This window comes from Anopheles funestus, chromosome 3RL (genome assembly GCF_943734845.2).
Source record: "Anopheles funestus chromosome 3RL, idAnoFuneDA-416_04, whole genome shotgun sequence".
NCBI classification, from domain to species: Eukaryota; Metazoa; Arthropoda; class Insecta; order Diptera; family Culicidae; genus Anopheles; species Anopheles funestus.
Window position 1 is genome coordinate 72,932,838 of NC_064599.1, and position 22,422 is coordinate 72,955,259.

The window sequence follows — 22,422 nt, forward strand, 5'->3', positions numbered from 1 at the left end:
TCGACACACACACTTGGACGCACAGATTACTTTCCCAACAATCCCTTGTGGTGTGACGTTGCGTGTCGTGGAGCGTTCCTTTTTTTCATAACCTCAAAGACCCCAGGTAATGCTAGCGTAATGAATCTTAGTCTCCGGATTGGCTAACTGGCAGTTTAATAGAGTACACGAGACACGCCTGATGGTATGGATTGAGTGTGGTAAATCATCCATCTACCGGTTAATTATCTCAATCTGTGTAAACTGCCCCATTCCAGCTGGAGGTTCCGGTACTGGAGCGCTAGTTATGTTTTGCCTGGTACTTACACGTGTCGTATGGAAGGGGATTAATTTTTTTTTGGGAGAATATTGAAGTGCTTTGTCTGTGTGTTTAGTTCATTGTAATATTCTACTACCAGCCACCAAACGCTCGAAACTGACCAATGCCAGTTGGCCAGAAAATCAAGGCCCATAATTGTGTAGTCTGGTGGACTCTGGTCTGGTCAGTGGTGCGTGAAATAAGATAATAATAGTTGGCCAACCGTTGCACCGTCACCTAACGCTTCAACCCAACCACCGAACGGTTATGAGCTGAGCGGGGTTTTTGGTGCTGGTGAGAACCGCGCGTCTAATGCAATGCCAGTGTAGAGGAAGCCTGTTTCACGTGTTCAATTTTGCATGGTAATGGGAAGCGAAACACCAGCGCCGATACCGACGCATGGTGACGTGGCGAAGGAAATAGTAATCAGAACTGTACTACCATTTCTGAAACGATGTAATAGCGTGAAGTAGTTGGTGAGCGATGGCGTTAAGGGTGCACGAAATCTGTTGCTTTCCGGCAGCCTGTTTGTTTTGTTGCTTTTTTTTGTATGTTTAACGATGTTTCCACATCGTTTACGGTCACGCCTCGTTTTGTTTGCTTGAAAACTGCACGAAATGTACGCATATGAGCGTGTACCATTATTTGAACAGTGTTAACGGTTGTCATTGTCGATTAGTATTGTTTGTAAGGTATGGTGAAAGTTAAAGTGATTGCCCGATGTTTGCTCCATTAAAAAGGTGTTCAAAAAGTGAGAATTGATTGTGACAGTAATTTGATACTAATTTTACTACAAATGTGACATAACACAGAAATTGAAATTTCATATCAGATATTACACCTTACACAAGTAAATCAAATAACCAAAATGGAGTTTGTACTTCGTGCGTCACTAGTATGATTTGTTGACTGCTGTTGCTACTAGTTTCAATTGCCGTTGTTTCATCTGTCAACATTTTCATTTTGAAATGTCATTAGTAGACATTTTTTTAGTACAGTTTTGATAACACATGTCACTATCATGTTAATATTCATTTAATATTTCTGGCAACACTGTAAATTTGAATTGTTATTATCGTAACTGTCAGATCAGTACTACAGAATTCTGGTAGAGGGCGCCACATAAAAGTACTATTAATGAAGGAGATCTGAACCAATAGCCTCTTCTCGCAGTGCCTCGAACGTTATAAACGTTAATATATTTAAATTCCAGTTAAATAGTTCAATAACAGAACTATAGTATAGCATAGATTTCATTTGGATTGTTTTATATCTGTCATTTCTCTCAGTTTTTCCCAACTGTGTCGTACTTCCGTTGTAAAATAAAATTACAGCACCTATGGATGCATCGTTCGCTTTCGACCATGCATCTTTAATTCTTAAAAAACCAGGAAAAAATACGTGGACCGAAAATGCATCAGTTGGTAATTTCTATGCAAATATCATCTCATAATGTTATGCAAATACCCAAAAAAAAAATGATTCGCTTTAACGCTACTGGACTAATCGTTCTTGTTGGGTATTTTTTATTCATGTACACTAAATCCTGTCCGAAACAAAAACACCTGCAATTCATTATGTGGTGCAAAGCGAAAAGGTAGTGACGACGCTTATTCCTTTAACGTTCATTTAGCCGGACACACACGAGCTCATCCGTGTGGCCATGCTAAAGAGAGAAAAAAAAAATGCCCCAGCAACGGTAGACGCTTAAGTGCAGACAATTTCACTGCTTGTTGGAAATTTATAAAATATGTTGTGCAGAATTTATGTAACGACGAAAGAGCACGCTTCAAGCTGAGTAGCGCCGTTTCGAAATTTTACACCAGCAGGAAGATCCGGGAAGATAATGTTGGCGGTGGGATGTTCAACTTTAGCCCGTCAGGCCGGTAGGGATTCGGGAAAAAGGATATTAAAATTGGGCCCAGCTGCTGGACGTGGAATCTCTCCCATCTGCGGCCCAGTGGCCAAAACTCGTTGTGCGGAAAGTCCATCGACATTGCTATAGCACCGGTGCATAATGGGTTTTTCACTCCCAGTTATTCCATACCGCGCCGGACAATGGGCCATTTTTTCGTTCGATATTCCGCACTGCCCATTGACGGTGGCCGAATGGATGATGCGGATCACTTCAAGAAGCAAAAGGTTCGGTTCGAATGCGTGCGGTTGCAACCATTTCCGGGGCAATCACTCTCCACTTTAACGCGTACGAATGAAATTTAAATGCCTGTTTCTACTAGCTCTGTTTTGTTCATGGTGCACATGATGCCACAATGTTTGAATGTGAAAACAAAAACGGGAGAAACAGAGTGAAGTTTTCAGTGCCATAAAGATTCCCTTCGCTTTTAGTACATCATTTAGGTAATGTGTAATATTTACTTCTTAACTCAACGCTTAGTTCTACACGATTCGGCATGATGGGTCGGATATAAATATCGTCTTAATTCGATTTTTAAGCAACAGCAAGGGTGTTGCCCGACCCGTACGGGCCGGAAACGGGATTTAATGGGGTTCATCTCAAGTTGACGTGTCTGTCTGCGGGATGATGGAGTCATTAATCATTCATTTTTCCGAGCTCTTACCCGCCCATAATCGTATTTATGCACATCGCGTACGAGAGTTCCTGGTAGCGTTCCCTGGGCCCCTTGGCTTGTTGCATGGTGTTACTACCACGTAAATCTTTATGGGTAGAAACTTGAAGGAAAAACCCGGTGAATTAGCGCGTAAATGTGGGAGGTGAAATATTTTAATCTGGCTCGGGAAAATATTCACCCAAAATGCTCGTAAACCACTGGCCCGCGAAGATGCCGCAAGGGCCGAAAGATTAATGATAATTACGTTCGCTCTGTTTAGTTGTGATTTTGGACGATTTTAACTGTTCACAGAAATCACCAAGCGCTGTTCGGCTGGATTCATGGAAACTGTTTCCACCTGAACGCCCGAAGGTGTTAAATATTCCATTTTTCAGATTTAATGTTTTCTCTCCTCCGTCCAACGAACCTCGCCTCGAGCAAATCGCTTCCCGTACGTTCAACGTCCTGATTTGATGTAAAATGCTTCATTTTGCGTATGTTATGGCAATTGGAATTTGAAAAGTATGAAAATTGGGCTCCATCGAATGGGAATGCTCGAAGCATGCTCAATTTTTCGGACGGCATACCATCTGGAAGCCTTTCAAAATCATATCCGCGCATACCATTAGCAACGGTGTTAAGCGCGCGAATAGGACGAACGTAAATGGGGCATGAAGATGGTTAAATTTTATTTTATCGCGACACTTTATTCGCCATATGGGTGAAATTTTCATCTTGCCACACGAATGTGTGACGAATAGACGAATCAAGCGAATTCTTGTGTGTCTATCAGTGGCAGCAAGTTTTGTAAAAATGATGCTATGTGTTATTCGCTGTGTTAAACATTATTTTCGTGCTAAATTTATATTGAAGATGTTATTGTTTTGTTATATACCTTTCCGAATATAAAAGATAACAAATTATTTGGGTCATTTAACAATTTATTGATTGTGATAGAAAAAAAATCATTTAAAATAGTTTAAAATATTGCATGACGATTAATCCGAAATAATTTAATAATAAATACATATAGAAATAAATTTAACCTCTTGAATAAGAAATGAATATCATAGTTTAAACGCATTTAAAGATGAAATACTAAGAAATGAAGAATTAAATTCGTCAATCATCGTTTAGTACAGATGTATAAAATGGAGCAAAGCGTAAACCAAACGATAAAGTTGATTTTGCATAAAAAACATTCATTTAATCTGACTCAGAATCAGTAAAACTTACACATTTGTTTGAAACGAAAAAAAAATAAGACGGGAATAAATTATCCAAGATTATGTTTTCGATCATCAATATTTTTAATTTCAAGTTTTAGCTTTCAATGATAATATTTTTAATATTACCTGGAAAGCTGCTTCAAAATGGAATGATTGTTTTAAAAGCATTGAAATTGCTTTAAATTATAGAATATGTATTTCTACACCTCCATTTGAACCGTTTGACTTTACGTGTTTCACTTTCGCTGCTGGAATGTAGCAACTTCCTTTACTCTTTTTTTTAGCAAAACTTTCGTATCTCCACCGTCATAAAACAGAATATCCACCCACTGAGAGTGAGCTGTAAAATTATATTTTTATTACAAAACCTGCGTGTGGCGTTCTTTCACTTGCTGCTATCACAACCATCTACATCTCGGTACGCAGCCGAAAGGGAGATCCGCAAAAAAGAAGAGATTTTGTTTTTGGAAACAATAAAAATCCATTCCACGCTTCACTGATGGTTGTTCAATCCGCGATACAACGTGCCGTTTATGTAGCGATAAGGTAAAAAATCACAAAGCAAGGGTAAGAGATTGAGAACAATCTTTTGAGATAAAAAGGCAAACCTGCTATACTGCGTACTACGAGCGACGGTGGAGTATTACACTTTTGTTGTGGTTGATTTATTGTTCTAACACATTTTTTCACACCGCGTTTCGGTCACATGCGTTTGGGTGGATAAATAAGGAATGAATATTGTTGCTTTTTGTTCCCGTATTACTCGGAGGTTTGCAACTTTAAGGTGACTCTAAACAGGAATGCTCTTTATTTCTTCTGGTCTGGGGCGTATCGAGAAAGGAATGTGCGCAAAATAATCTAGCCCGAAAGGCCAATTTAAGCTGTGTGCGATAGTAACGATACCGGGTGCAACAATATTTGTGGTTTGTTGCGGAGTTAAGGAGCTACGTCCTTGTTGGACAGTACTTGACAACAAACCCCCGATCTTCCAATGTTGGATTTGAGGTTCACTACAACCACAGAAACGGTTTTGGAAACAATGTTAATTTTCTTTTCGCCTAGGAAAACCTCTTTCCAGTGGCATGTGGTCGAATACGAAAGAACGGGACTTTCGCGAAATGCTTTTCGGATAAGTGCCGGAAATTCCTCAAATTCCAACGTACCTTCATTTTGATTTTTATGGTTATGTAACATATGCGCAGCAGGAATGTTGTTTTTCAAAACCAGCAACCGAGCAAAAGGCACGGTGGCTACATTCATTCCTCTATATGGATCGCTTTTGCTAAACTTACCCACACCGGGACATGGTTCCTAAGGAACGTTGAAGAAGTCTCTGACGGCTACTACTGACTCTGTAAACTGCTACATTCGCTTGATATGATTGTGCCTGGGACCCACTTACCTTCTGCAGACGGTACACCTGTAAAAGGAAAAGAAATAGATCGAGCTATACAGCGTGAAACATGAAGAAACGAAAAAATAACAAGATACAGAAAATGCCAAAAAAAAGGTAACTCCACTTCTTGCTGTTCGCAGCACGGCCCGTAACAGATTGTTTATCTGCGGTGAAAGGAAAGTTTGCCCATAAAATTGTTTATGTTTCGATGTCTTCACATCCACACACGGTGTCTGTGGGCCCGTTCTTCCACCAAACGTAACCGTAACGGCCCACATAAAGATGGTAAAAAATGACTCACTAAAGGCCCTTGAAGAGGGACGTTACTAGCCGAAGTCAAACGGAAGGGGAAAGATACATCCGGGGAAAATAGTTTCGGTTTCCACTGCCAAAAAAGGACATTCCCGTACGAAAAAAAGGGGAAAAAAATCTAACACGCAAACAAAATAGGTCCCTCGGTGGTGGTCCCAAAGGGGTTCCGGTTTGCGATACCTTGAAAACCAACCTCAGGATAGTTAGAGGTGTTCTCGGTAGCTTATGAATTTTACATTTTTTCCCCGACTCTTCCTCTATCACTCTTTTGGTCTCTACCTCGCAGCAAAGGAATTCACCAATTGAGGTTAGAATTTCGCATAGGTTTTTTTTGGCACGGAAGCAAACAAAGTTAGACATCCATTTGCCGGGGAGCTCATGATTTTGTTGGGTGCTACTCTGTTTTTTGGGGCTTCATTCTCTCGACTGACCGACATCCATTTTGGTGAAATATTGATTTTTAATATTGTTCTCTATTTTTCTTTTCTTCTGCTACGTTCGTTTCAGGTTAGTATCACTTCGGCGGTAAAACAGGACAGCGTTGATATAGCCGGGACGTGCTCAAATTTCGGCTAGTGTCGATTGCTGCTTGCTCGATGCTTCATTAGCGCTGATTGCGGTCACGAAAGGTTGTTCGCAACGGTATTCCAGCTTCCCACACTAACCACCGCTCGATAGATGAATCATTAGTTTCAATTTGTCAGCAAAATTGTTCACCATATCCACCATATCCGACTCAGTTCCTGGCGTCAGCCAAAAAAAAAAAACGAAAGTCCAAACAAAACCTTCTAGAGCATGGTGTGAATTGTTCGAAAATTTAATATTTATGATGTATCGCTGGGTTCAGGATGAGGTAGATTTGGAGGCAGGAGAAAGGTAAATTGAGAGTGGTACATAACATCTACGCCGAACCTGATCCTAATTGATGCTAACTGAACCGCAGCTGTCAAAACATCTCATCATTATGCCGCCCTGTTTTCCATCACGCGAACAACAATCACCTCTATTGACATTTACGTCTCGCTGGACTTTATGCATCCTTTTCCCTTTTGTTTCCCCCATTGTTGTTAGCTCCCTATCCATCTTCTGGGGCACGAAGGATATAAAGTTTCACTTCGTACACATCTTAATTTATCACACCCCGGTTTGCTGGTACATATACACCGCTCGGCTCTACTGCTCCATCACTAGCGCAGCATCACAAAAGTGTCCTTTTCCATTTCCTTGATTGAGAGGACGAATTATGCGCGATGGGGGACTAAATGAAACCGAATCCTTGCCCCGGTACCTATACCCTGTCCCTTGTATGGGGTGTTAGAATGAAGTAGGTGTTTGCTCTTTTTGTGTGTGAGCTACTAGAACCTTGGTGTACTTTTTTTTGGTGTAGAGTGAGTTGATGCAGAAGGTCTTGACGTGGCGACTTTTTGCCGACAAAGGATATGCGTATACGTATTGTGTTTTTTTCTCCTTTGCTTCTCTTGCGATTGCTTCAGGCATTCACTGGCAGTGGCTTGGAACCGAGGTCTATTGTTTTTGGCTGGGAAAGCTTGAGAGGTTCATGAATATTTGACGAATCGTGGAAAGTGCATACAGCTCCCGGTAGTCTGACGAGTAGAGCGAATTCGAGACTGAGGCTATTTCCCCGAGAAATTCGAACCGTTCGGGTCGGGTACAGGTGTAGAAGTGATATGGTGGTGAGATAAGTTTGAAGAGTTGCAGGTGTTGGATATCATTTATTTCCACATCCTAAAGTGCAGGTTGAGGATTTTTTACATTTTTCTTCACATATTCTCCGGACTTCTGAAGAACGAAGCATCATGTCTTGTTTTTCCTTTTGCATCGGAAGGCACTCTAGTATCGATCCATCTCAGAAGGTGGGTGAGTATAGCGGATTCAAAAAATTATGCAGTACCCTCTAAACCATCTCGATGCTGGAATGTAGCTCATATACATGACTGCGGTTGGGATTTACGCTATTCTATGAATACGAAATTTTAGTTGGGCACACTTTATCAAAGTTGCGAGTTGAAAAGAAAATCTGTCCAGGAAAATCTGTGACTCTAGGAGGGCTTTTTTCATGTGAACCATACCGGAAACTGAGAACCTGTCCCCCGGGGTTATCCCAAACGGGGATAATGGGAACACTATGGCGGGACCTGTTTCAGTGGTTTAGAAAGGATCAGATTATTTCTTGCCTATTACGACTTCCGCTCAACAAATCTGCCAAAACTTCGGACCATATCACTGCGTCAACAGATAAGCCGCCCAATAAATCTTATCGAGCTCGGTCGGCAAGCTGTTAAGGGGAAAAACTTCAAACAGAACTCTGAGCCAAGCTGCTCAAAACGAATGGTGGTGGTCGTGGTACAAATCCTTCTCGGATTATAATCATGTACGAACCGGTCATGTTAGCCTGGTAAGCTCAGGTACCAGACATCTTGACGTACAAGCATGTGGGTTGGGTGTATACGTTTTGTCAATAACATTACCGGGTCTTGTTCTCGGCTATTACTACAGTTGGCGCTTGTGTACCTTCGGGTATGGGGAAAAAGGTAATCAAAACCCACGGTAGTATGTATGTCTTAGGTTTTTTGGGGCAAGAATTCGTCTGGTACGTCAAAGGCCTATGAAGTATCCCATTTTTTCCCTCCATCGTAATGCTGCACCGTCAATCTCATAACGTGAACGGATGGACATATCGTCCAATCCATCGTATCAGTATCATCGGTAGGGGGTCTTCATTTTTTTCCATTTCCGTTCCGACAACAACTTGAGCTTTGCAAGGATCAACGGAAATGTTTCGAGAGCTAAACACAACCAACTAAAAACGAAAAAAAACATCATGCAGAAAACCACACGTTTCACTGGGGATAAAGAAGAATATTGGAGATAGCAAAAGTAGAAGGAGGAGGACCAACTGTCATAAATAAAACTCAAACGAAATATGTTTGAGATGCTGGCCCTGGCAGGTTGTTTGGGGCGTGCGTGCGTTGTCCGGAGCTGGTAAGCGACTTCAATAAATAGTTACGATTGTAGTTTTCGGAAATCAGAAGTAGTTTCGCTGGCGTTGTAGGTACCGTGCAGGATAGTGGGCCTTTTTGGACCAAAGCCAGCAGTTAGGGTGTGGTCCAATATCCAATATGTTTCGGTAAGGAACGTCCTTGAAGATAACTCCATTCCCCATTGTCTTTCTTCATGCCGGTTCTCACCAACGTCTCAACGGCACAGCGTCGACGAAAGTTAAATATCTGGAAACCATCCATTTTCACAGAACCACCGAACAGCAGAACCCAGAGACAAAAGTGCCTGATGACAAAGAAAATTATGATTATTATTGAATCATTCTCTCGCAATGTCCTACCCGCTGGGAGAAGATTGGATAGTAAATCCTTTTGGGCAGTGTTTATGTTGATTCGATTTGGTTCTCTCCCCGCAGTTTCTTTTACGTCGGTGATTCTTTTCTGCGTGGTGTGGAGATGGCACAGTGAAAGCAGGAAGAGCATTTTTCCAGCAAACCCAACGACAACGGCAAACGGCCTTGAAGGCGTTTGAGGGTGTGTGCGCTAGGATTTATGTAAATAGAAAGAAGGAAAAGATTTTACCATACTTATTGGTTAGGCCGAGTGATAAAAACGCTGCCAGCTGGACAACCCGCCCGTTTGCTGGCGCGATAATCGAGGTGATAAGAATGGCGTCACGGTGTCTGCTTTGTGGTTAACGTCTTTACGGAAACTTTTTGCCCCCTTTTTTCTTCATCGTGTTTTGCAGCAGCAACAACTTCACTGGCCGCTGGAGGAACGATTGGGTGGGTGGTGTAATACCGAAAAGCAACTCTGCCTTTATTTGGCAGCTCCATGGATTCGGAGCCCTGGAGTTCCGGAGATACATTAAGCATAATTTATCGCTCTTGGTCAGTGGAACGAGGGTGCACTCAAAACCCGGGACTCTAGCAACCTTTCAACGTGCGCGGGTGTGGTGAAAAGTTGAGTGATTTCAAAACGTTTCCCAGATCGCGGCGGAATCTCCTTTATTCGCTCGGTTGGCTAAAGTGAAGCAGCAATTTATGTAATAATAAGAGCAATAACTTGCAGAACCTGTCGCGTCTGAGATTTATCAGGCGTGCTAGGTAGGAGACGCGGTAGTTCTTTATTTCTCTGACAACGGAATTGGTAGTGGAAAAGAGTGGAATTATGAGTGGCGGGCCTGTTTCGTTTCGGTGACAACAATTGTTTGGTGCAAGAAAAATGATGCACCATTTTTCAACACATTGATTTTTCGGTGCGTATGTAATGGTACATGGATGTCGGAAGCGATGTATACATTTTTTATTCGCTACCTTCTTCCTCACCAGATGTGACGGTGAACAGCTGGCGATGGAACGCTGGATGGAGTCAGTTGTCTAGTGTTCGCTTCAAGTAGCAGTCAGCCATTTAAGCAAGAAAATTATTTTCTCCTTATGTGAGTGTTTGGTGAGCTTGAAAAAAAGTAAAACTCCTCTTGGAAAATGTGATAAATCGAAACAAAAAAAAGGATAGGAAACAGGATCATGTTTGTCGAAATCACGACTCGTTTCGTCGGCAGATTTACCGTCTTTACGTGACGAGTTTTACTGAAACATGCTAAATACGTGAAAAGTCTGCAGTTTGTCTGCAGTTTAACGGTGGAGATAAATATAGAAATTCGATTTGGTGAAATTTAATATTTATTTAAGGTGTGCGAATTGTGTTCGCTTGTTGGGTAAAGTTCTCAAAGAATTTTTTGGAAATGGTTTTTTTTACTGATGGTTGAATGTTTTTTTGTTATTTATTATTAAAGAATTTTTCAATGTGCTTAATTAAGACTTTTTTACAAATACAACAAAAGTTAAGAAACGGTTAATGAAATGAAGTATATGAACTAATAATTCACACTTTTTATTTAAATTCTGCTCTACTTGTTTTGTGATAATCAACTTGGAATTTAAAAACAATTTAATTTTAAAATATACGTTAGTTACTCGTATGAATGACTTACCATTGTCCAGTGAGTACTATGACCAGAATCGTCAATTTCTTGACTAGGGTTTATAAACTAGTAAGAATATCGACTAATGTGCGGTTTGCGCGTGAGCCTGTTCATCTACTTTAGTAAACCAACAAGATAAATTAAAAATATTATCAATTGCATACTTAAAGGCGTTGTGTGTCCAATACACGTGGTAAGCAAATGAATTATCGTAGATATTTACTCTTATTTTAACCAAATTATAGTTAACTTTTTTGACAGCAAATTTGTAGAATATTATAAAAACAAATTTCGACATTTGACATTATACAGATTTCTTTATCCTACTGATTGTAGAAAGGATTTTTATTATCACGGTACAGCAATATCATCAAAATCGCGTTCCTTCGATAAAATGTTGTTCGTGATATCATCATATATGGATTCCAACATTGCTTACAGTCATGTCTGACCATTTTCCAGTGTAATATGGGGTGTGTTTACAACTTACAGAACAAAAGAGCAAATAATCACCCAAAAAACCGACGGAACACTTTACACGTTCCAGACACCGGTAAAATTACACGGTTGCAATACCCACCAACATCCTATTGATATCGCACACATTCCCACGATAAAATAACCATTTGTCAGGTGCCGGAGACTACCGGCGTATAGCGGCCTCTACCCGTGTGACAATAAAAGTTAACCCATTCGATCCCCGGGGCCATTCGAGCCGTTGTTGGCACGCACCTTGGAAGAAATAAAAGCTCACCGCAGAACCACCATTACCGTGAACCAGGAATGGGGTTCCGTTGCTTGCTAAGCAGCGGATGGCCATTGCCCGAGACGGTACGACCCACGTCCGACAAACACACGAAAGCAAATGTACCGCAAGAGGGCAGTTATCGTCGGGACAAATATGTTAATGACTGTCAGTGCGTTAAATTGATCGTCTATAAAAGTCTATTTTAATGAATTTTTACCGTCCGCCACAGTGCTCCCGGTGGACGTTTTTGTGACGTGTGTAAAGGATGCCGTGTGTTGGGTAGTTACTGCAGTTTTACACCTGCCCAACCTAACGACCGGTTGGAAGCGACATCCTTTTACGTAACGGGATGGTGATCATCAAACATTACAGATGAAATATCGGGAAAGGAAATCGAAAGAATGGGAAACGGGATAACAATCTCATCCGTACAATGGGAAGTGAATTAAATTTTATGTTCCACTATTAATCTCGGCATGTTGTTTGTTACGATTACTGGAGGGTTTTGAAGTATCTATTTGGGTGTTGGAATTATTTTTTTACAACCACCATTGCTCACTAATGGATAAGTAATTGAATCTGTTTTGTAGCAACATGTTGCCGGTGATTGGGTGTAAAATGCAAATTTTCTCCCATTTTACCGAACCAGTGTGGGTTGTAATTAAAGTTGTGCTATTTTGAAGTTTGCTCACGAATTCCCCAGGCAGTCTGGGAGTGAGTGGCACCATTATGTTTCACTTCTCGCTGAATTCTCGCAAGTCGTTTGATTGGAAGATGGAGAGCAGCGTTACAAATGGTGCGTAATAATGGTACAACCCGTGTAAATGGAATCAATTTCGGTACGATATTGCATTCCCGCGGACAAGCAGATCAATGAGTAGCCGTTAGCGTTTGCTGTACCCATGTGGGAAATACGGATTCCAAGGAAATGAGTATCCATTTGTTGCGTTTGCATTGGGGATCGTACCGTTTTGGTAACGTGACTAGTTTTGTGCAAAAGGTGCCGTGATTGTAGTGCCTTTCATCAACCTTGCGGCACTTCCATTCCGGCATTCGAGTGAGTGTAAGGAAGGACGTGGAAAATCTAATCAGTGAAAAGCGGGAGGCTCTCCCGCCTACACGTTAACCAGAGCTGAAGATGCCTGAAGGGAGAGAATCCTTATATATCTTGAGTACCAGAAGACGGGTTGCTACACCTTGAATACATTGTCTGCAATCCGTCACCAACCTTGGCTGCTGTGTGTGAATATGCTCGAATCTCCGTCTATTTGCGCAGGAGAATGGTTGGAGAAAAAGAAAACACAAAAAATGTACAGAAGAAAAAGCCATGCATATTAGATGTTATAAATATAAAATGTAAATAGTGTTTTCAATAAATAAAACCCTCTTTACATTCCGCACAACAGACAAAAGGAATTTGCGTTCGTACGTATGGACATGCGAGTGGATGCATTCGTGCGCCCTTCTCAGATATCGAACCATTTACACTAGCATTCAAATGAGATGCCATAAATCTTCACCACCTTCAACACGTAGCCAGGTTTGTGAAAGCGGAAAGCGAAAGCATTGATCGTTTGCAAGCTGATGGCGAATGTCGCCGGTGAAAGATCAACGGATGGTACGGATAGAATCCCTTTTTGCAATTGCGTGCGCTGATGAAACGAGCAATTTCCTGCCAAAGACGGCAGTGTATAAGAGCAGTAGTGTAGCTCCTAGTTGAGGAAGCTTGTGTCTTTATGGTGAACCGGGGTTTTTTTTGTAACTGTTACACGTGTGTCGTCCGGTTGTACTCGGCTGGAATAGCTGGGATTTTCCTATTCGCCATTGGAGTTCTCTTGGCGTTCCGCCACTCCGTTCCGAATCTCTGGGGACCGCGAATGTACGATCCTTACAAATAGTCAGCGGTGGCCTATTACGCCGATCAGTCAGAAACGGTACTACGTCGCATCGGATAAGCTCCCATTCTGTGACAAAAGTACGGCAAAGGTTGAGCCCCGGAGAAAGGACAGATATTGGAATCATCTCTCCCCGGCCGTACCTTTGATTTATAGCCGGAAATTGATTTGATTTGGTTCTTCCGGTTTCCTTCTTTTCGTTCAACTCCACAGCATGTGTGTGTGGCTTGTCTTGAATCGAAAGATTTGAAGCAGTACCGTGTGGAAGGATTTTTTTTTCGACAAATCTTCAACGAGTCTCATGTGACGCATGTCTCAAGACGTTGGATGTGTGGGGTGGTTCGGTTTCTTTTGGTTCCTCCACCCCATTTAGGCTACCGTAATTTGTCGAATTTATCCGCCATGTTGTAGCGAAAGGGTGGCGAAACAAATTGTAGTACCTGTTCCGAATGGCTGTGGTGCGGTGAGCAACATAGTGGTTTCTATTGAATTTTCACCCGCTACCCGTTTACGAATTGGATGCTAAATTTTTTTTCTTGTTCACTTCTCTCATACGATTTCTAAACTTTTGCTAGTGGTTTAGTAGGGCTGAAGAGTTACCTTTAGAATGAACCGTAAGTGAAATCTATGTCCGCTCGTTCTGGGACGGTTTCGGTGTAAAGGTGTGAATATTTTTATTTGAACATTGCTTTTCTTTTGCGCGTGTTTTTTTTTCTACCTCAAATAGCAAAAGATACAATATATCTGTGTTATGTATGAAAATTTAATGGTATACTGGGTATTACTGCCAACCCGGGGTGATTGTATTGCATTTGTTTTGGTGGAATCTTCATAGATCTGCTCGTGTAGGAATAAATCACACAAGATGCTTTCCAGCGTGATGAATTTTAACGGACGCATGGCGTTTTATGTTGATTTCCTTTTGTTTTATGTAGAAATAGATTGTCTTTTTGGGGATTTAGTAGAAATTTAGTTTTATTTTTCATTTAGTGTGTGGGGTTACGTTTTTTTAAATAAGTATAACTTGAAGTTCAAATCATATAAACTTGGAGATGAATTTTTAAATTATTTTGACCAAAAAATTAAAAAAAGCATCTACGACAGGATAACTAAAAACCATCTTTCTTTCTAATATCGTATAAAGTTATCCTGATTTCCTAATTTATTAGTAATTCATGGTGGAGTAATTCATTGGGGCACGGTGGTGCATGTGATAAACGGTGCCGGTCCAAACGGCAGGACCGGGTTCAAATCCCATCCGGACCGTCTCCCCGTAGCAAGGACTGACTATACCAGTGGTCCCCAACCTATGGTCCGTGGCTTAAGTAGAAGTGGTCCGCGGAAGAAATTTTCGGTCGTTGGACCGATCATTTTAATACGTATTGTTTACCATTTCAAGCGTTTTTACGTGACGAAATCGTTCTACACCCCTCGATGTGTCAGATTGCGGACAATTACATTTTTTGCTAATGTTTTATTTAAAAAAATCCGTTCTTAGAGTCTGATGTGGGCCGCGATATACTTATGTCGAACAAAAAGTGGTTCGCGGTAAAAAGGTTGGGGAGCACTGGACTATACGACTACGCGGAAAAAATCACTCTAGTAAGCCAGAAATGGCCGGCGTGACCTTAGAGGTCGTTAAAGAGCCAACAAGAGAGTCATGGTGGAAGATCTTCCACTATTACAAGTATCATATACTATAAAACTTCAGATTAGATCTTAGTAATAAGCTATGATGAGTGAGTCAGATGATGTAACTCTGAAATATACTATTTTCATCATTTTAATTAAGTTAATCAAATACAGTGCTTGGTATAGCTATATAAACACTGGCTTTTTTATGATAACTTGAAACGACGGATAAAATAATTAAATATTATAACAATTAAAAAAAATACCTTTCGAAAATTTCATACTACATATTGCATTTTACAAGGAAAGCATCATACCTTATTCAACAAATTCAAAAATATCAAATATTTTACTATTTGGAAAAACAACAAATAAAATCTAGCCTAAGTGCTATTTTGATCTTAAAATAGCTCGCGATAGATGAGCTTGGGCTCAAGAGCTAGTTGCATGAAAGTTCTTCTATGTCTGAGCTCGTGAATTAATCTGTCGCTGAATTGTGAGAGCTAAGGTATTTGCTTTACATAGTTTACGGTCGCTTGTCGCTATGTCGCTGAATTTAATTGTTTAAAGAATTTATTAAAACAAGTAAATTTTTAAACTTCATATCCAGTGTCTGGTTGGTATAAAAAGAGTATTAAATACACTCCAAATCCAAAATAAAAAAAAACGTGTGTCGTTTGTTTCACAGATCTCTTACGATAATTATCGCATCCTTGTAATTAATGGCCGGGTAATAAAATGCAGCCATCATCAAAAGCAACAAATACAGGCATAATTGAAATTGATACGAAATCATTTTGGAATGAATTATTCTTTCAATAAGCCACCCCTTAACGAATGACCAACATTTCATTTTCCGTACCTATTTTTTGTTTGTTTGTCCGTTGCTTTGCCACGAGAAGAAAAACATGCCTGTCTCATCCTCCCCCTTTCCACCCCATTGTGTTGGTTCGCGAAAAAGCTGTCCGGGAAATGAAAACCAAACATTATGATACTGGCTGGTATATGTCGATGGTTTCTCACTCGACGTCTGGCGTACAGGGGGACACGGTCAAGCAGGCAAGGGTTGTGCATGGAGTCGGTGTATTGTTTGCTATGATTACGGCTTAATAAATTTCACTTCATTGGGATGGGAGTACCGGCAGGATCCAATATGTGAACCCCCGGGTTGGGGTTGGGGATTTGCCTGGCTTGCCCACAGCGAAAGAACATGACGCTGAACCTGAACGTGTTCAACGCATCCGTACGTATTTAAGGTTAATGCGACCGTAAATCATGAATATGAATAATATGCAGTGGGTGTGGGTGTGCGGACAAAACTTGTGCATTCCATAGACGGGCATGTTGGCCGATCACCAGTCACTTCCGGTAACCGGGGTTCACTGTACCGAGCGAACAAGGGAACTTCAACGTTGGTTTGATTTTTGCTCCAAATGTGTGATTGCACTATGAGTCAGGAATGTTTGAGTAGAAAACAATATTTTAATATTATTTGTTGACATAAAGTTGAAATTAATCCATTAATGAAAATTAAGTGAATTCTGCAAATAACGAAAATAAAAAAAAAAACATTAAAGCATTACTTAAAAACTTTTCGAGATAAATATAAAAAAAATCATGTAAATAATTTATTACTTTTCAACCACATTTTGGACCACATTGTAGTGCTTGCATAATGCCGCCCTCGAATTACCGAATGGATGAAGTTGGGCAGGTCCATAAATAAGGGTTGATTTTGAAGTGGATGCATGTGAGTATTTAAACAAAACGCACCGACGCAAACACTTGTCGATACGTCGTCGATCTGGTCTCTGTCGCACATCGAGCACCACCAGTCCGTGGTATTAATCGTCGTATCATTACCACTACATTCCCTGTACAAACAGTTTTTCCCCCAATATTCATTAAAGAGTGAAACCGGATTGCAGCAATTCAGGGGGCATGGGCATTGGTTACCTCAAAAACCTCCGCCCCGTAATGTGTGGTCACCGCTCTAACGCCATGCAGCAAAATTGAATTTAATGTAAACGCTGAAATCATACGAAGGAACCCTTTTACCACCAGACTACAAACGCTGGAGGCATTGGAAAATCTGTACCCTAAACTGCAGGGGTTCTCAGATTGAACTCCCTTCGCCTTTAGCGGCCAACCTGTCTGCGTATCTATTTCGATACGTGCCGGTACGATATGAATTATGTAACAAAAACAATAGAATTTTGAAATTTATGCATACTTGAAGGAGGTCCGAATATATTCACCGCTCCCTTTTTGGAAAGCAGGGTGACAAACTTAAAAGGCGTTATAGCGTACGTGTAGTGGGTGGATCTATAAGCCGTGGAATTTCCGTTGACAGCGCTGGTTACAATATGGAAATTGTTGTGCGAGAAAATCTTTTGCGAAAGTTCAAAAGCTGCCAGCAAACACACGGGCAGGATTATTTATGTTGCTGGAGAGCAAAAGAGCAGAGGAGGGTTTTGTGCGCCCCGAGAAGAAAAGCCAATAAACCATTGCACTATTTTAAGTTTGCTAGTATAACCGCAACACTGTATTGTAAGCATTTTAATCATGTATTGCGCTCTGTGTTTTCCTCTGTTTCAGATATCTGTCTGTGATGACTACAGCTTACCGATTGACTTTGTAAAGAAACGACCGTCCAGTTTTGATCCCTGCCTCGTACAGCATATACCAACCAATTGGGCCTCTCCAAGCCCACAATCAGATCACGTAAGTAGTTAGTGTGAAACTGTTAAGAATTTTATTTTTTTTATTATTAGAACCGAAAGTTTTAAACTTTAAAGAAGTAAATATAATGTGATGGCAGCGCCTAAAGGTATGCAATACGAAGTAAAAATCGCTTGTAAATAACACAACGAGAAAAAATAACGACTGCATACTATACTTTTAGGCGCTTAGAAACCAAGCCACACAGAAGTATTACACTTAATAGTTATTATTAATTAGTTCGTTTGGTCATCAAAGAATCAAAATTAATTGAGAACACATTCTTTAAGTTTACATTAAAGTAGTGTTTTTACCCTTGCTTTTTACAAAACTTTTTATAAGGCAGCACAGCAAAATTATGGTAAACGTAGCGCAAAATGATCACTAATTCATAGATACAACTCATGAATGGTGTCGTGTTTCTACCAGCTGCTTGTTAAAAATGTAATCATCGCTTGGTTGGTTAAACAAGTTTTATTTTTTGCGTGTCCCAATTGCCTCAACCACTTGTAGAAGATACCGTTTAATCATAAACACTCCACATTTTATCGTTCGCCGCACTTTGAAGAAGTCTTTAGCTTGCTGATTGCTGCTTCTTGCAGTGCGATCCCGTGCATCCACACGACGGTACGGCGGCCTCCGAAATCGCCCGTGGTGCAAATAATTACTTTTTAAATGGACAAAAAATTGAACTACCATAATTTAATTGAATTAGAATTTAATTAAAACGCAAATAAATTACTTTCCCAGTCGGATGCAGTGGCGGTGTTATTGTTGTGCGTTGCGTCGTTGTTGTGCGATGAACAGACCAACGTTGGAGACCGACCGACGTTCGTACACCTGAAGGCTATTGGAGTTTGGAGCGTTCGTGTGTATCCGTTGTTGGTTGTGTGGTGTTTTGGTACATGTTTCTGTCCAGATTCGACCATTGGTTGGGGTCGAGTCGATACACTTATTCGAGTGGTGGAGCCTTTTGTGGGCAGGGCACATTGGTGGCAGAATTGTGCGCAAATACGCAATGGAAGGTGATTGTAAATAAATTATGAGACGATGGGTCTAGAAGTGTTGGAATGTCGATTGTGTAGAGCAACAGTACGATAGTACAGTATGGAATTGATGAATTATTCAAAAGCAGTGTTTCCAAATGCATGTGAACGGTAGTTACAAAAAGATGTCTGTAAAAGGAAAGCTTTATTATAACTGTTTCCATTAAAACTGAGCATAAAATGTATTTTTTTTACTATTCTATAAACTACTTTGTAAAGGTTGGCACTGATAATTCACAACACCAAATGCGCTCGTACAAATATTTCACTCGACACTACGAGCTCTCCAGCGTCGGAACGACGTAATCACTCGAGTCGCTTGGAATGTTTTCAACTTGAACAAGCAATAAGGACACGTTAAAGTATGAGCACAACTTTTCCTATCCAACCCGATTAAACCGGTGGTTTTCTTCGCGGCTTTACTTCAATCCACAGCGCGCGAGAAGAAATTAAAGCTGTTAATTGGATGTCAGCTAGATTAAGCCCTGTATCACCTGGTAAATGTGTACGACGGTGTGTACGACGCACCGTGACAACGATGAGCTTGGACCGTGTTAATCGCTTCCGACAGACTCCATTCTACCCGTGCAGCACTCTATTACAGACGCAGGCACAATCTCGAAATTAGCGATAGGAAAAGTTTTTTCCCCACTCAAAACCGAAACTCATTAGAGTTCGTTGTTGATAATGTTGTGCCGGTCGGTGTATGTTGATGCAAAAAAAAAAAAAAATTCGAAGGTGGCCAGCCAAAATCCGACCAATAATCGTAAAAATCAATATTCATTGTATTCGTTAGATGCCAATGATACAATGTTAATGGTTGAATTTTTGCCACGGGTCGATGAAAGGTTCAAAGTATAAGCTTTGATAAGCTTGTAGGATTAACATGCTTCGCGGTTTTACAGGGTTTGGTGATGAGAGTTTTTTTTAAATGATGCAAAAATTAAATAAAGCTATTGATTTCAACGGTTTTACGGCAGTGGATTGTGGTTTGTGGGTTTAATTTTGTTTTGTATCTCACACGCATAAAACTTACAAACTTAGACTTTTTGGGACACATTCTAATTAAATGTAGTTTAGATTTACTGCGCCTTTTTTTAACTACACCGAATGTCCAGGATATTGATAATGTTTAGGATTTCCATGGTTTCGTGCTTTAGCGTTGGGCTAATGCACTGAAGGTCGAGAATTGATCTTCAACAAAACGGATTAATAAGTCCACAAGATGTGATGGAACCCGTGGGCAGTCGTCTGCTAATTAACACCCTTACTGCATCTCAGTTTGGGCCTATCAGGCCTACTATCTCCATGTAGACGACCTAAAAGAACTTTACTGGTTAGGTCGTCAGGTGCCATTTGAATGACATGACCAGCCTTCCGGATTCTGACGATTGTAATTCGCTGTAGGATAGTGACTTCTTCGTACATCTCATAGTCTCATCTCTCATATATCTCATCTCCTTCATTGTACTTCCACCGATACAGGGCCCAAAAGCCTTCGATCGTCGTGACGGGTGTTTTGAGTGGAGCTCAAGCTTCCTCAAAATACTGAAAGAAGCCGGTTTTCAGTCTTAGCGCGTATCTCAACATCAAGGTTGTTGTCGGTGATGACAATTCATCCAATATTTGTGAAATTTTGGACGACTTCAAAAGTGCAGTTACCTATCTGTACGTCGCCCCTGCTTTAGGTAGGATTTGTTACTAGGGGCGTTGGTGTTGCAACCATCAATTGGGTTTTTGCCTCGTTAATCTTTATTCTAAGATTTTCTGCCGTTTGCTTGATCCTTTGATAATCGTCCGCCGCATAGGAGAGCTGTAAACCAATGTATGCGTCGATGTCTATGTCATCCACGTATGCCAAGATCTGGATTGATTCAAAGAAGATTCCCCGAATCGCTGAATCGCGGATGGGCCTCTCTACAGCTAGAAGAATAGGCAAGCTATCCCATATCTTTGGAGCATAGCCTTGGTGAGAGCAAAATGGTTCTTAGTCTGGTTTCGTATCTGGTCAGCTTGGACGGGATTTTCATTGGGAAAGATCTCAATGCGTCTTACAGTTTTACCCTGGCTATTCTGTCATATGAAGCCATGAAATCTGTGAAGAGATGAAAGAAGTGGAGTTGTTGCTTCATCATCTTCTACGAAAGTTGAAATAGAATAGATAAATAGTGTTTTTTGTACATGTGAAAAATATGTTGAGTTCATTAAACTCTGCTGTATAGAATTAGCATATCTTTAGGCGTTTACTAAATCTTAAGAGGTAAACCTGCAGCAGTACTTAGAAATATATAATTGGTTTAAAAGGAGCATACTTTACAATAAGATTAAGTTATTCTATACCTATAAGATAATACACAACATATTACGGATAATCTGTATTGCTGTACAAAATATTAGTATTTCAAAGCCATTTTCGAAAACAATCAAGACAAAATTCGTAATGCAGCTTATACAAAACAAAAGTTTAAGCAATTTTCTTATGACGCAAATGTGTGTTTAGCGTTTAGCAAAATCGATAAATTTCAAAGACAACACATGCAGGTAAGTGGCAAAGTGTCTAAAATGCCCTTATCAACCTGCACTTGGCACTCATCGTTATGCATCATCGGACTTCACAATGTTATGTTCTTTCGCAGTTTATGCCACTGTGCATGAGTTTTTTTATTTCGAGTTAAATATAGCAACCAGAAGTTGCAGAGAGACCTTGGAGTGTCTTGTCCAAAAGGTTTCGGTGCAGTGAAGTGATTTTTTGCTGTTGTTGTTGCTAGAAATAACCAAACATGGCAAGGTAGCATAACCATGTGCAATCTTCTGTGTTTTTTGCACTCCGACTGGTAATATGTGCTATCCAACTTTTACCCATCGAAGAAAATGTGTGCGTTCACCTCGATGCCCGTTGTTTGTGAAAATGGGCGAGAAAAATTGTTGTCGGAAGAGTCAGCATACAGACCAGGTATTGGATGATATCCGGTACTGGAGCTGAACTCTCACTCCCTCAACTAGGCTTTGAATTGGAAAGCCTAGGCAACCGACCATCAACGATAGAGTGCCTGTGCCTGGAGTGATTTCACAACTGCTAGATGTGGGTGTGGATCGGAGCGCGTGAAAACAACCTTCCAGTGGCTTCCGCGCAATAGAAGTCGCTAATGACGGTTCAGTCTCCTATTGCGAACGCACCATTCCGATTCCAAATCGAATCGGCCGGAAGCAACAACAAAAGGTATTTCTCGTTTGGAATGTTACAAGTTTTTTTTTTTGCTTTTGCTTGTGTTGCTATCAAGAAGCCACGTTCAGTTGGTTGGAGGGTCCTGGTAATGGTAAGAGTTCGGTAGCGAAGTTATTTCTCTTTTTGCATTGTTATTGGTTTCGTCTGATATCGTAGCATCGAATCCGAATCCGGAGCTGAGGCACTGCCGGGATGTGCACATTGTTGCTATTTGCTAAATGGGACTGAAAGTCGATTTCGAAATTTTCCCTTCTAGAAGCACTACCAACGTGTTCAGCGGACATTTTCATGAACCAGGCTTTTCGGCAGCGGAGTGAATGTTCGGTATTTGGACGGTATTTTGTT

General features: G+C 40.7%; 1 protein-coding gene across 1 annotated transcript in view; it reads left to right on the forward strand.

Moving 5' to 3' along the window:
• The window catches only part of LOC125767947 (uncharacterized), a 102,473-nt gene that overhangs the window by 67,994 nt on the left and 12,057 nt on the right, over nt 1–22,422 (forward strand). The window contains exon 4 of the mRNA XM_049434983.1: nt 17,683–17,808. Coding sequence (XP_049290940.1) covers nt 17,683–17,808 — 126 coding nt within the window. The remainder of the gene's footprint in view (nt 1–17,682; nt 17,809–22,422) is intronic.